The 13,226-nt window shown below is 49.0% G+C and overlaps 1 protein-coding gene across 1 annotated transcript; it reads left to right on the forward strand.

The window, feature by feature from the left end:
• Window positions 1-279: 279 nt before the first annotated feature.
• Klk4 (kallikrein-related peptidase 4) lies at window positions 280-5,510 on the forward strand. Its single transcript, NM_001004101.2, has 6 exons — window positions 280-319; window positions 685-756; window positions 2,814-2,979; window positions 3,224-3,474; window positions 3,562-3,698; window positions 4,912-5,510. Exons 2-6 carry the CDS (start codon window positions 693-695, stop codon window positions 5,062-5,064), a joined length of 771 nt encoding a protein of 256 aa, NP_001004101.1. The 5' UTR covers window positions 280-319; window positions 685-692; the 3' UTR covers window positions 5,065-5,510.
• Window positions 5,511-13,226: the final 7,716 nt, after the last annotated feature.

The raw sequence follows: 13,226 nt of genomic DNA on the forward strand, positions 1-13,226 counted from the left end.
GTAAAAGGAGCCTGAGAGAAGGAATGAGTGAAAAAACATGAGGGGGTACAAGGGAGGGGAAGAAAATGGGGCCAGAGAGGCCAGGGTCTGGATACTGTTTCTTCCCTGTGCCCCAAACTCCACCTGGCATGAAGGCTGCCTGAAAGCTTTGAGCTAGAGTCTGCAGCACCTGACGTATGGAATGTGTCCCCTGGGGGGCAGGCCAGCCCCAGCTGAGGAAGCTTATAAGCCCCGTGGGGGCCCCTGTGGGTAGCAAATCAACTCAGCCCAGCCCAGCTCAACTCAACTCAGCTCAGTGGCAGAATCCGGAGCTCAGAGGGTAAGAAGCTCTCTGCTTTCTCTCACTCTGTTTAGAAGCATCCCTGCCTTCCTCCCTGGACCTCTGACTCTGGTCTCTGCCTCTCAGGCTGTCTCCAACCAGATAGATCTGCCTCCAGCCAGATAGACTGCCCTGTCAGGGTCTTTCGTCTGTCCTAGGTGAAGATCTATGCCTCCGTTTCTCCACTGCCCACCCCTGTCTTTAGATGTTTCTTACTCTTCTTCCTCCTCCTCCTTTTTACTTCTTCCCCCATCCCTCTGTCTCTCTCTGCTCAGTCACATCCTACAAATGAAAAAGGCAAGGGAGAGATTATGGGGAGACTGAGAGTAAGACTGCTCTCCAGATTCACTTGTCTTCATTTCCAGGAGCCAATATGATGGTCACTGCACGAACCCCCTGGGGCTGGTTCCTGGGGTACCTCATCCTTGAGGTCACAGGTATCTGTGTGTGTGTGTGTGTGTGTGTGTGTGTGTGTGTGTGTGTGTGATGGTGTGTGCCCGAGGGAACACTGTCAGCCAACAGCATGACTCAGTGTCCTACTGCTTCCGACTGTCTGATGTAGCAGTATGGCAGTAGGATGTGACTGGTGTGTAGCCCTGGCTGTAAAGGGTGGCGGGTCATGAGAGTGTGCGACCGTTTGTGCCACTAAGGGGAAGATGGGATCTGTGCCCAGTTCCTGAGTGACTAAATGGTTCCTTCTATTAAACTCCCTTTGTACAGCAGGCTGTTCTCAAACTTTCAGAAGTAAGCCTGCCTCTGTCTTCTGAGTGCTAGAGTTGATACCGGGCCCACTTATTTATTTTTTTAAGAATCTTACTTAGATAGTCCAGGCTGGCTTGACTTCTCTAAGCAAACAAGAACAACCTTAAACTTCCCATCCTTCTGCCTCTACCTCCCAAGTGCTGGGGTTACAGGTGTGCACCACCGTGCCCAGTTTACGTGGTGCTGTGGTGCTGGGATTCAAACCCAAGGCTTTGCACATGCTAAGCCAGTACTCTGCCGACTGAGCTCCCGGCCCCTTCTGGGATAATAATGTTGTCTGGGTGAATGGGCTGTGGCTAGGTGCGCCTGTGAGGAGGTGCGTGGGAGCACAGCTGTACCACAAAAGCTGAACAGTTCCTGAAGTCATGACTGTGTGAGAGAGAGAAACGGTTCCTGGGTGCTGCAGACCAGCCTGAGAATCCAAGCTGACCTTCCCTCCTGACAAATGACCCTACATCCAATGTGCTGATCCTGGCTCCCAGACCTAAGGAGGCCCCTGGCGTTAACTCCTCTCAAGGGACCTGACCTCACCCCTCTGAGCCCCGACCCCACCCCTCTGAGCTCTGACTCCACCCCTTTGAGCCCTAACTCCACCTCCTCTGAGCCCTGACTCCATCCCCTCTGAGCCCTGACTCCACCCCTCTGAGCCCCGACTCCACCTCCTCTGAGCCCTGACTCCACCCCCTCTGAACCCTGACTCCACCCCTCTGAGCCCTGACTCCACCCCTCTGAGCCCTGACTCCACCCCTCTGAGCCCTGACCCTACCCTGAAGTTCTCAGTACACTCCAGGCACCAGTTGCTTGGTGACTGGAGACCAGTCCCATGTCCTAGGTCCTGACTCACCATCCAGTCCTGACTCTGCCAGCCCCTTCATGGTAATTTTCCTTCCTCTGACCTTGACTTTTATGAACCTCAAAGCTTCATTCATACTCCTGTTCTCAGACTCTGCCTCTAAGAACCCTAGTCCAGCCTCTTTGCCTGTCCCCAGCCATTCCCACAACCCTGAAGTAAGACCTTGTCCCCAGAACTGCCCAGTTTATGTGGTGAACCCTAACTCTTCTCAAGAGGCAGAAATCAAGGTCTTTACATTGACACCCTACTAGCGTGAGCCCTGCGTGCACCCAGTCCAGACTCTTCCCCTGACCACCCACCTTCAAAGCAATTTTCTTTCCCTTTTCCATGACACCTCCCTTGGGACCTGGGAAGCTTCACCCACATTTCTGCTTTCAAACCTTCCCTGGTCCAGCGCCTACATTCTGTCTCCAGCCCTGGCAACACCCATGAATCCCTGACCAAGCCTCTGAACCAAATCTTACCTCCAGGGACAGCAAAGCTGTGTGTCCTGATCCTGTCTGCCTCCAGCAGTGGCCAAGCCCCTAAAACACTAATTTTATCCCCCAAACTCTTTACCAAATCCTTAACTTTGATATCCTACCCTTAGGAGCCCTAATCTTACCTCTTGAACTGGCTCCCTACCATGGCCTCGCCCTGAGGCTCTAACTGCTCCCCTTCACTTAAACTCTAATCCAGGACTTACAGTTTGCTTCCAGTCTCAACCTTCCCCCACCCCGCGCCAACACACACACCCACTGCAACCTCTGATTACATCCCTTCACTCAAACATCACTCCCATAGTTCTGAGCTCTCATCCAGGACCCTGGTCCCATCCCAGAAGCCTTGAAACGCCCCTGTTCCACACCCCATACCTCCCAATCCTGACTCCATCCCTAGGATCCTCCGCCTCAAGCATCAGCAGCCGGATCATACAAGGCCAGGATTGCCTCCCACACTCGCAACCCTGGCAGGCGGCACTGTTCTCAGAAGACAATGCTTTTTTCTGCTCGGGCGTTCTGGTGCATCCGCAGTGGGTGCTGTCAGCAGCACACTGCATACAGGAGTGAGTGGGGGTGGTAACGGCCGGACGCTGAGAGGGAGGGAGCTCAATATCATACTCGGCCTGCAGAGGGCGCGCAAGTGGCCACAGTGTTGACTTGTGAGAGGAGCCCAAACCTAGGGGACCAGGACAGTCTAATAGGAGCGGGGGAGGGAGGAAAAACAGGAGATCACTGTTGCTTTAGAGTAGAGGATGAGATGGGAGACACAGGTGCCACTGTATAGCTCACCTACTGGGTGATCCTCAGCTCCTACACCGTGGGACTGGGCCTGCACAACCTGGAAGGCTCCCAAGAGCCTGGCAGTCGGATGTTAGAGGCCCACCTCTCCATCCAGCACCCGAACTACAATGACCCTTCTTTTGCCAACGACCTCATGCTCATCAAGCTGAATGAATCAGTGATGGAGTCTAACACCATCAGGCGCATTCCTGTGGCTTCCCAGTGCCCCACTCCTGGGGATACCTGCCTAGTTTCTGGTTGGGGTCGACTAAAGAATGGTGAGCTGCTGGGTACAGGGTTGCCCTCTCTGAGAAGTTCCCCACCTAGCCAAAATGGACTGACTGTCACTCCATTGTATGCCCCAGGGAAACTGCCCAGCCTCCTGCAGTGTGTGAATCTCTCGGTAGCATCTGAGGAGACTTGCAGGCTGCTGTATGACCCCGTGTACCACCTCAGCATGTTCTGCGCCGGAGGAGGACCCGATCGAAAGGACACGTGCAATGTGAGACACCGGGAGGATGGAACAGAGACGAGGCAGGGAAGTACAAAAGACACACCTGAGACACACTGAGATGGACTGTGAGAAGTGGTGGGAGCCAGGTGTAGGGGTGCACTCCCTTAATCTCAGCAAGGTAGGCAGAGGCAGGTGATGACTGTGAGTTCAGGCCAGCCAGATATATAGTGAGACCCTGTCTCAAAATGACGAGCAGGAAAAAGAGAATGGGGGAAAGAGAATGGGGGAAAGAGAAAAGGAGGAGAGAGGAAAAAGAAGCAGAGGGGAGGGGAGGGGAGAAGAGGAAAAAGAAGCAGAGGGGAGGGGAGGGGAGAGGAGGAGAGAGGAGGGGAGGGGAGGGGAGAGGAGAGGAGAGGAGAGGGGAGAGGAGAGGAGGGGAGGGGAGGGGAGGGGAGGGGAGAGGAGAGGAGAGGAGAGGAGGGGAGGGGAGGGGAGGGGAGGGGAGAGGACAGGGAAGCAGAAACACAGAGACCCAGAAGCCAATCATGGCGGTTCAAACCTATAATCGTAGCCACTCAGGAAGCTAAGAAATAAGATCCAGCCTGGACGACTTAGTGAGATTATGCCTCAAAATAAAATGTGAGAAGAGACTAGGAATATAAACCAATGTGAAACACCTGCCTAAAACCCGCCCCCACAGCGAGGATCGGGGGGGGGCGTGGCTCAGGGGTAAAGCACCTCAGTAAATGCTCTGGGTTCTGCTTCCAGTAGTACAAACAAACAAACAAACAAACAACACTGAATGGATCTAGGAAGAAACAGAAATAGCCATTCTAAACAAAAGGAACATAGACCTACATAGAACACAAAGACACAGAGGCAGAGAAGCAAGCCCTGAAGGAGACAGAGGACAAGCAACAAGTCCCAAGAAAGCAGCCAGTTGTGTAGACACAGGGCTCCTGGTCATATGGCCTTAGGGCTCTGGCACGAGTATTTGGCTGGTTTCCTTCTGCCTCTGTCTACAATGCTTAAGTGGAGTCTTTGAGACTTCAAATGTATCTTCTGCTCATGCTTTCCTAGATTCTGACTTCCTCTCCTTCCCCCTCTCCCTCTCCCCCTCTCCCTCATTACCTCTCCCTACCCTTCTCCCTCTCCCTCTTGCCCTCTGCCTCTCACTCTCCCCCTCCTCTGCCCTTCCCTTTCTCCCTCTCCCTCTCTCCCCTCTCCCTCCCTCTCCTCTCTCTCCCTCCCTCTCCCTCAGGGGGACTCTGGGGGTCCCATAGTGTGCAACAGATCCCTACAAGGGCTCGTGTCTATGGGACAAGGAGAATGCGGGCAGCCTGGCATACCAAGTGTCTACACCAATCTCTGCAAGTTCACTAACTGGATCTGGACCACCATTCAGACAAGATAGCTCTGGACTGACTACACCGTCCACATGAAGCCTGCTGAGGGAACCTGAGACTCAGGATTGCTCCCAGCCCTTCTCCCTCAGATCTACAAGTTCAGGTCCCAGCCTCCTCCCTCAGACTCACAAGTCCAGACTCCAATCTCCTCCCTCAGACTCACAAGTCCAGACTCCAATCTCCTTCCTCAGACTCACAAGTCCAGACTCCAATCTCCTCTCCCAGAACCAAGGATTCAGACCACAACACCCTCTTTCAGGCTCAGGGAACCATGCCACAACCTCCTCCTGGGACGCAGGAGTGCAACCCACCTGCACGTTCCTCTGTGTGCAGTGTCCTCTAGTAGCCCAGTGTTGACCCAGCCTTGCCTTTACACCATTAGGCTAGTCCCTCCCGCTCCCCAAACACCTTGTGTCTCCTCAGGGAACCACAAATAAAAGAACTCTCAATACTGTTTGAAGCATCCTCTTTGCGTCCCTTTCCACTCCTGGGATATTCCAACATAAGGCTTCTCTTTGTGTCTCAGCTTCCCATTTGCGCAGTGGGAATGTAAACCAGGAAGCCCCTGGCTCTTTGTGCAGCAGCTTGTGTCAGTGATGTTAAGAGGCATCCATTATTATGTGATGGCCTCTCACTTCCAAAAGGGACATTTCCAGCTTTGCAGCTTCTGTTGTGAATGGTCTGTTTTTGGTTTTGTCTTTTGATTTTAAGAATTACTTCTTATTTTTATTTATGTGTATTTCTGTGTGTGTGTGTGTGTGTGTGTGTGTGTGTATACAAGCACACACAATTGTGTAAGTACAGTGGCCATGGAGACCAGGAAAGGGTAGTAGATACCCTGGAGCTGGAGTTACAGGGGCTGCAAGCCACTGGACATGGCTGCTGGGAATCCAATCCCAATTTACTGCGAGAGCAGCCAGTGCTCTCCACCACTCAGCCATCTCTCCAGCCCATTCTTGTCTTTAAGAATGTTTCTCTGTAGCTGGCTCAGGACCAAGCTGCTATCGCTGGAAGTTGATAGGGAAAAATCTAAGAGGCCTGCTGTGAGACCCAGAGACAGGGACAGGGGCATGCTCAGCGCCCCTAATAGGAAGAATTGCTATTAAGCTCCTTGTTAATAAATCATACTGGCAAGGCGGTGCATATCACATATCTGGAATACAAGCTGAGGTAGGGAGATCAAGAGTTCAAGATTAGTCTCAAACAAACAAGCAAACCAGATATATCAAAGTTTTGACCACCTTTTATTTATGTGTTTAGTCTTGTCCTTTATTTTGTTTTGCTTTGAAACAGGGTCATATGTAACCCAGGCGCTGGCCTGGAGTTCATTACGTAGCTAAGGATGATCTTAAGTTTCTGACCCTCCTGCCTGCACCTTCCAAGTGCTGGAACAGATGCGCAACCACCACACCCGACTATCATTTTTTTATGTATCCTTAATAGATTTTCAGGTATATAAAATACGGAGTAAGTTACTAAAGGTAGCATCAATGAGTTCCTTGTCATTGAAGATTTTCACAGTGACTTGGAGAAAATGACAGACAGGACAGTCAAGATGGAAATGAGTGGGTGTGTGCAAATGATTCACACAGTGTAATCAGTACACTTTGCTGCCCGAGCGTTTGTGAAACAGTGCATTCTCCGTCTATAGAACATATAATTTCTCATATACGCACACCTACCAAGATTGCTGACGCTGCAGAATGTAACCAGCTCAAGTGTCAATTATATATAGAGCAGGAATTTTAGGGAGATTTTAAAATGGTGCACCAAATTAGAAAACAATCTAGGAGATTCTTTTTTAAAGAGTGTGTATGTGTGTGCTTGTGTGTGCTTGTGTGTGTGCTTGCATGTGTGTGTATGTGTGTACGTGTGTGTGTGTGTATGTGTGTGTGTGTGTGTGCATGCCTGTGACTATGGCTGTATGCATACCACAGCACATCTGCAAAGGTCAGAAGACTACCTGGAATGCTCGTCCTTCCACCTAGAGACAGAGCCTCTTGTTTGCTGCTATATTCAGCAGGCCAACTTCTAGGGATTCTCCTCTCCACCCCCATCTCACCATGGGAGTGCTGGGATTACAGTTGTGGACCCTCTTTTGTCTGGCTTTCATGTGAGAGCCTCAATGATTGCATAGCAAGTGATTTACAGCAAGCCATCTTCCCGGCCCTCTAAGCAGATTCTCAAACATGGATCTGCTTGATGGTCATTGGTTTCACCCCTAGTTATCTGTGTGTGTGTTCGGGGGGAGGGGTTAAAAATAGAAGCCTTGCTTAGGAGTGAGGAAGGCAAGAGTGCTTTCTTTGCATGCATGAAGCCCTGGGTTCCATTCACCACACTGCATAAGCCGGATGTGCTGGTATAAGCTCGTAAATCCAGTGCTTGGGGAGCAGAGGCAGGAGGATCAGGAGTTCAAGGCCACCCTCAGTTACTTGTCTAGTTTAATGCCAGTCTGGGCTTCATGAGACCCTGTTGTCCCCTCCCCCTAACACGCAAATGTTTTGCTTAGAAGTCAGGTTGGAAATAACACCAAGTGTGTACAGTTAGTGAATGACCTGGAGACCCGATGGAGAATGGATATCATGCAGAGATTAAAGGAAAAAGAACAGATGACATGAGCAACAGTACAGTTACATATGAAAACCCTTTTGTACCATGGACTGCTATATACAGTACAAATCCACTGATAATGGGATTCCAGGACCAGAACAATTAACCAGTAATGCCAGCATGCTAGAATGAGAAGAGAATGTGCTGCTTAGTTTTAACTGTGTTTCACTCAACTCGCCACAATCTGGAGCCACGCAGTGTGTGTGTGTGTGTGTGTGTGTGTGTGTGTGTGTGTGTGTGCGTGTGCGTGCATGTGTATGTGCACATGTGTGTGTGCGTGTGCGTGCATGTGTATGTGCACATGTGTGTGTGTGTGCCCATGTGTGTGTGTGTGCGTGTGCGTGCATGTGTATGTGCACATGTGTGTGTGCGTGTGCGTGCATGTGTATGTGCACATGTGTGTGTGCATGTGTGTGCTTGTGTGTGTGCTTGTGTGCTTGTTAGTTCTTACAGTAATGGTCATAAAAAGTTGTCTCCAATCACATAGAGCACAGGGTCGTGGCATCAGGGTCTGCAGATCTCAGCCAAAAACAAGGACGCTACTAAGAATGCAACCATGGCTAAGGAGACTCGTCACTCTTGATGTCAGGGACAGTGGCCTAAGGTCAGGTCTATCTGCAGGTCCCAGTGGGATTGTCAAAGATCACAGGAGAGAGGCTCGTGCGCACATGGGGATGAATATGGAGAGTTACATGCCAAAGCCAGCTTCGACAGGTCAGGTAGGCTGAGGAGTGGCATGGGGAGTAAAACTTAATTCTTTGGGGCCAGTGAAAAGAGTCACACACACACACACACACACACACACACACACACACACACACACAGCTCCAACAAGCTCTAACAACTTTATTTTGCTTTTATCTCCCAGCAAAATCTTTCAATGCATGCATGGAGGGTGGGGGGCAGCTAGAAGAAGGCATTGGATGGCCAGTGCTACCGTAACAGGTGGTTGTAAGCAGATGTGAGTGCTAAGAGCCCAACTTGGGTCCTCTGTAAGAACTGTACATGTTTATCACCATGGAGCCATCTCTCCAGCCAGGAAGAGAGTCTTAATGGACAGTTATGTGAACCAGGGTCACCTGTGGGCATGTTTATAGGGAATTTCTTAATAGCCATAGGAGACCCAGCACACTGTAGGTGGCACCATCCCTTAGGCAGGGGGTCCAGAACTGAACTGTATAAGAGAGGAGTAAACCAGCTATGAGCAAGCAAGGGCACATTTACTCTTGTTCATGGCTGTTAGTGGGATGTGACTAGCTGCTTGAGCTTCTGCCTTGACTTCCCCAAAATGAAAGACTGTGACTTTGAATCACTAGCCAAATAAACCCTCTCTTACCTTAAGTAGCTTTATGTCAGTGCATTTTACCACAGCAACAGAAGGAATCAGAAAATTCTGGGAGGGTCACGAGAGGACATGCAGGGTTGACAAAAATATCCCGTAACCTTAGAGGAGTGGGAGCTTCGCAGATACCGGCATTTGCCAAGTCCTGTTACACTATTCATTTCAGATCTTAGCTCTACGCTGGGTACTCATCAGTAAAAAATTATCCCTCAATTAAGAAAACCACATGCAGCGTTTACCGAAAAATGAGCCAAATACCAAGATGGCCTACAGAGCAAATCTCAACAAAATCTTCTTTGTAATATACTCAGTACATTGTCTGACCTCAAAGTAATTATGCTAGAAATCATGACATATAACCAGAAAAGTACTGCATGTCCATGACTGAAAAAAAAAAAAAAGCACATCTAAGGAACCCATAGCTCAAACGAGTCACATAATAAAATTAGAAATTATTTTTAGGTGAATAGTAAATAAGTGTGTGCTGCTGGGTGGTGGCTGTGCACACCTCTAATCCCAGCACTCAGGAGGCAGGGGCAGGCAGAGCTCTGAGTTCGAGACCAACCTGGTCTACAGAGCTCCAGACAGCCAGGGTGACACATAGCCACCAGCACACAGACAAGGAAAAAAAAAAGCCGAGAAATGATTACTAACTCAATCATCTTCAGAAGAAAGACAGCAAATAGATCTTTAAAAAAATGAAAAAAAAGAAATATTAAAGAGGCTGGGGAAATGGCTAAGTAGTTAAGAGCACTGACTACTCTTACAAAAGTCCTGGGTTCAGTTCCCAACACCTGCCTGGTAGTTTACAACTGCCTAACACCATGCTCCAACGACACAATGCCCTCATCTGATCTCTGATCTCTGTGGGCACTGCACTCATGCACACACACACACACACACACACTTAAACATAAAATAAATCTTTAAAAAAATCTTCAGTCACAAAATTTCGCATATTCTATAAATAGATTTTCATGAAGTATCCAGAACTCCACAGAAACAGGTGTAGGAGCTAAAATGAGGAGAGAGCAGGAGTGACCACTCATGGTGTGAGGCTTCTAAACGATGATGATTGCTGGTACCTTGAGACTCATGTATAGAACTTGTGTGTGTGTGTGTGTGTGTGTGTGTGTGTGTGTGTGTATTAACTATAAAGTCATGGAGGGGTGCATGTGTGTTTGGTGGATACTAACATGTAAGGGTGTATGTGTTGTGTATGCGTGTTTGATGTATGATAGCAAAAGCCACAGGAGGACATCAAGTGTCTATTAAGACAAGGTCTTTTGCTGAACCTGGAGCCAGGCTAGCAGAGGTTCTCCTACCTTTGTCACCCACAGCTCTGGGGCTACAGGCAACCACCCCTGGCTTTTTTTACCTGGGTACTGGGGATTAAACTCTGGTCCTCTTGTTTATGTAACACATGTTCTCCATTGAACCATCTCCCTGGTCCCTCATATACAAAGGCTTGGCAACTCTTCCTCTGAAGAAAAGATACATGGTCTGTTAGTTCCGGTAGGACAATGATAGACCTCAGAAGGTTGGTTGTCAATGTTCAACACTAAGGAACAGGATGAAGCCCAGAAGAGGAGGGAAAGCCAGTGTGTCTCTATAAATGTTAATATAAGGATCAATGCTCTCTTATGTATGTAGTAATTTCCTCTGAATCAATCTGTTCCCTTTTGGACGGAGAAGGTGGGGCTCATGAGACTCAGAAAGTAGATACAACTTACAAGTCTTGAGAAGCTCCTGCAATTTACAGAATTCACAAGCACTCTCCCTCAAGTTATATAAGCAGTGACAATTGATGAGAACAGGAGAAATCTGACCATCCCAACACCTGCAAGCCCTGCAGGGAGCTTCAGAAACCCAGCTTTTGTAAGTTACCATCCCTGATGGAGACCAAGCCACCAAGACATAGCTGCTATCTTTCTTGGTTGCCTCATCTCTAGCTCTTGTCTACAATGTGGCCTCTTTTCTGGAGAAGATGGTGGAGTCTCCCCCTTAGCAACCATTCTTACCCATAGTTCAGTTTGTTAAAATTAGCTTCCGTAGAAGCAAGAATGTATAAAAGGACAGCAGTATCCTGTGGATGCGCCTCAAGAAGGTTGGCCTTCAGAGAGGTCAGCTGGAGCTGGCTGAGACTGACTTTGACCTTCTCATCAGCTAGTTCATTCCCAGGGACAAGCCCTTTTATTTGTCCCTAGTTTTGCTGATTGTTTCATTTTAACCTTGACATCTGTCCACGTCAAATTGATACTTGCCATAGTAGCAAGGTAAGTCCAGGGCCTGCCTTCAAAGCCCCTTATCTCCAAAGTCAAGATTCACAGCCACAGATTCAGACTCTGGAGTCTAGGTTTCCCCTGCCCGCATCAGACTGTGAGCCCCAAGCTCTGAACTTCAGAGTACCCCATGGATCCCAGAACCCTCACTTCCATTCCGATGCTCCACACACCACACACTTGCAGGCCAGGGCCAGCTACTGCTGCCACCTATTTGTGTAAAATGAAGGTTTTGAAAGCCAGCTGTGCAACGCAGCTAGAGGATCAGAAATTCAAGGCCACTCTCACTTACACAGTGAGTTGGAAGCCAGTCTGGACTACAGAAAGCTGTCTCAAAAACAAACGCACAGATCATAATTAAACTTTGAGACTGGGCGGGGTTCACATGACTACAATCCTGGCAATTAGGAGGTGAAGGCAAGAGGATCAAGAATTTAAGGCCCCTCTTATGAGGAAAGAGATGGGGAGGAAGGGAGAAAGGGAAGGACCGAGGGAGAAGGGAGAAGGGAGGGGAAAGCCAGGCGTAATAGCATATCATGTGATCCAAGCACGTGGGAAGTGGAGACAGGAGGATCATATATTCAAGATTGTCACCAGCTCCAGGTGATTTTGAGGCTAGGCTGGCTACATGAGACCCAGGAAGGGAGGGTGGTGGAAGCAGGAGGAAGGAGAAAATCAGTCACCTGTCCCCCATCAGGCACCCCGGAGGAGCTATTTTTTTGTGCCAGAACAGCAGGAGTGAGTAATTGTAGCAGCAACTGTCTGGCCCACAAAAACCTAAAATCATTATTTTTCTGGACCTTAACCGTCAGTGTTCACCAACCTCTGGTCTGGATTCCACAGCCCTGACTATCTCCACCCCAGCCCCAAACACAGCAGACCAGACTGGGAAGGTGATGTCAGAGTTCAGACCTCAGCTCTGCTCACATTCCATTGTTGGCATCAGACCACGAGGGGCCGCCAAACATGTTCAGACAAGTAGGTACGCAGATCTGTGTAGAGAGCGGAGGGAGGAGGAAGAGGAGAATGGAAGAGAAAGGGGGAAAGAGGGAAGGGAAGGAAGAAGGGAGGAGAAAAAATAATCTTGTCTACCTGAGAAAGACATATCCAGACAGGTATCTTGATTGGAAGGCCCAGACTAAAGGACAGAGCTGGATCGTGTCATGGTGGCCCATTTTAGAAAGCATTAGCTCATTTCTACTCTCCCCACAAATATATCTCAAGTATGTATCATGCAAGCAGCAAGATTCTGGGGGTTTCAGACACTGACCCTCATGGACGCTCCATTGTAAAATACAAATCAAGCAAAATAACTGTCTGGTAAGCTGGAGGAGACGTGCCATCATAAGATGTCACTTATTAACATTGATCCCTACACTAAGTTAAGGAGTGAAGGAGGTCAGTGCTGAGGGAATGTTTAGTGTCCAAAGAAAGACAAATAAACTGACTTCAACTGGTTCATACAGACAGGAAAATCCTATTCCATATAAAAGGAGATGAACAGCTGGTGTCGGGGCTCATAGCTGTAACCCCAGAACTCCAAATCAAAGCAGGAGAATCAGGAATCCAAGACCATAATTCATAGCTACAGAGAGAATCTGAGACCACCAGCCTGGGAGACCACCAGCCTGGGCTATATAAGACCCTTCTTAGGAAACAAACAGAAATCAACAGAGCTGACTGTAGTTGGCAGGTTTAAAACCCCAAAACTGGGGAGTCCAAGGCAGAGGAATTTCAAGTTTGAGGTCAGCTCGGTCTAGAATGAGAGCCTGTACCTAAACAAAAGCAGATAAAAAATTGACTCTAGGCCCAAAAGCACAAGCCTGGACTTTCTGGGGACTTAATGGACCTGAAAGGAGGCATGGAGAATTTGAGGGGTGATGGAAGATTCTAGACTGTGATGATGGCAGTGGCTGTAAGTCTGTGGAGATGGCTC

The sequence above is a fragment of the Rattus norvegicus genome, chromosome 1 (assembly GCF_021556685.1).
Source record: "Rattus norvegicus strain SHRSP/BbbUtx chromosome 1, alternate assembly SHRSP_T2T, whole genome shotgun sequence".
NCBI lineage: Eukaryota > Metazoa > Chordata > Mammalia > Rodentia > Muridae > Rattus > Rattus norvegicus.

Coding starts and splice junctions, on each gene's coding strand:
- Klk4 (NM_001004101.2), top strand. CDS start 693: ATGATGGTCACTGCACGAACCCCCTGGGGCTGGTTCCTGGGGTACCTC. Junction 3,475..3,561: donor TTGGGGTCGACTAAAGAATG/GTGAGCTGCTGG, acceptor TGTATGCCCCAG/GGAAACTGCCCAGCCTCCTG. Junction 3,699..4,911: donor ATCGAAAGGACACGTGCAAT/GTGAGACACCGG, acceptor CCTCTCCCTCAG/GGGGACTCTGGGGGTCCCAT.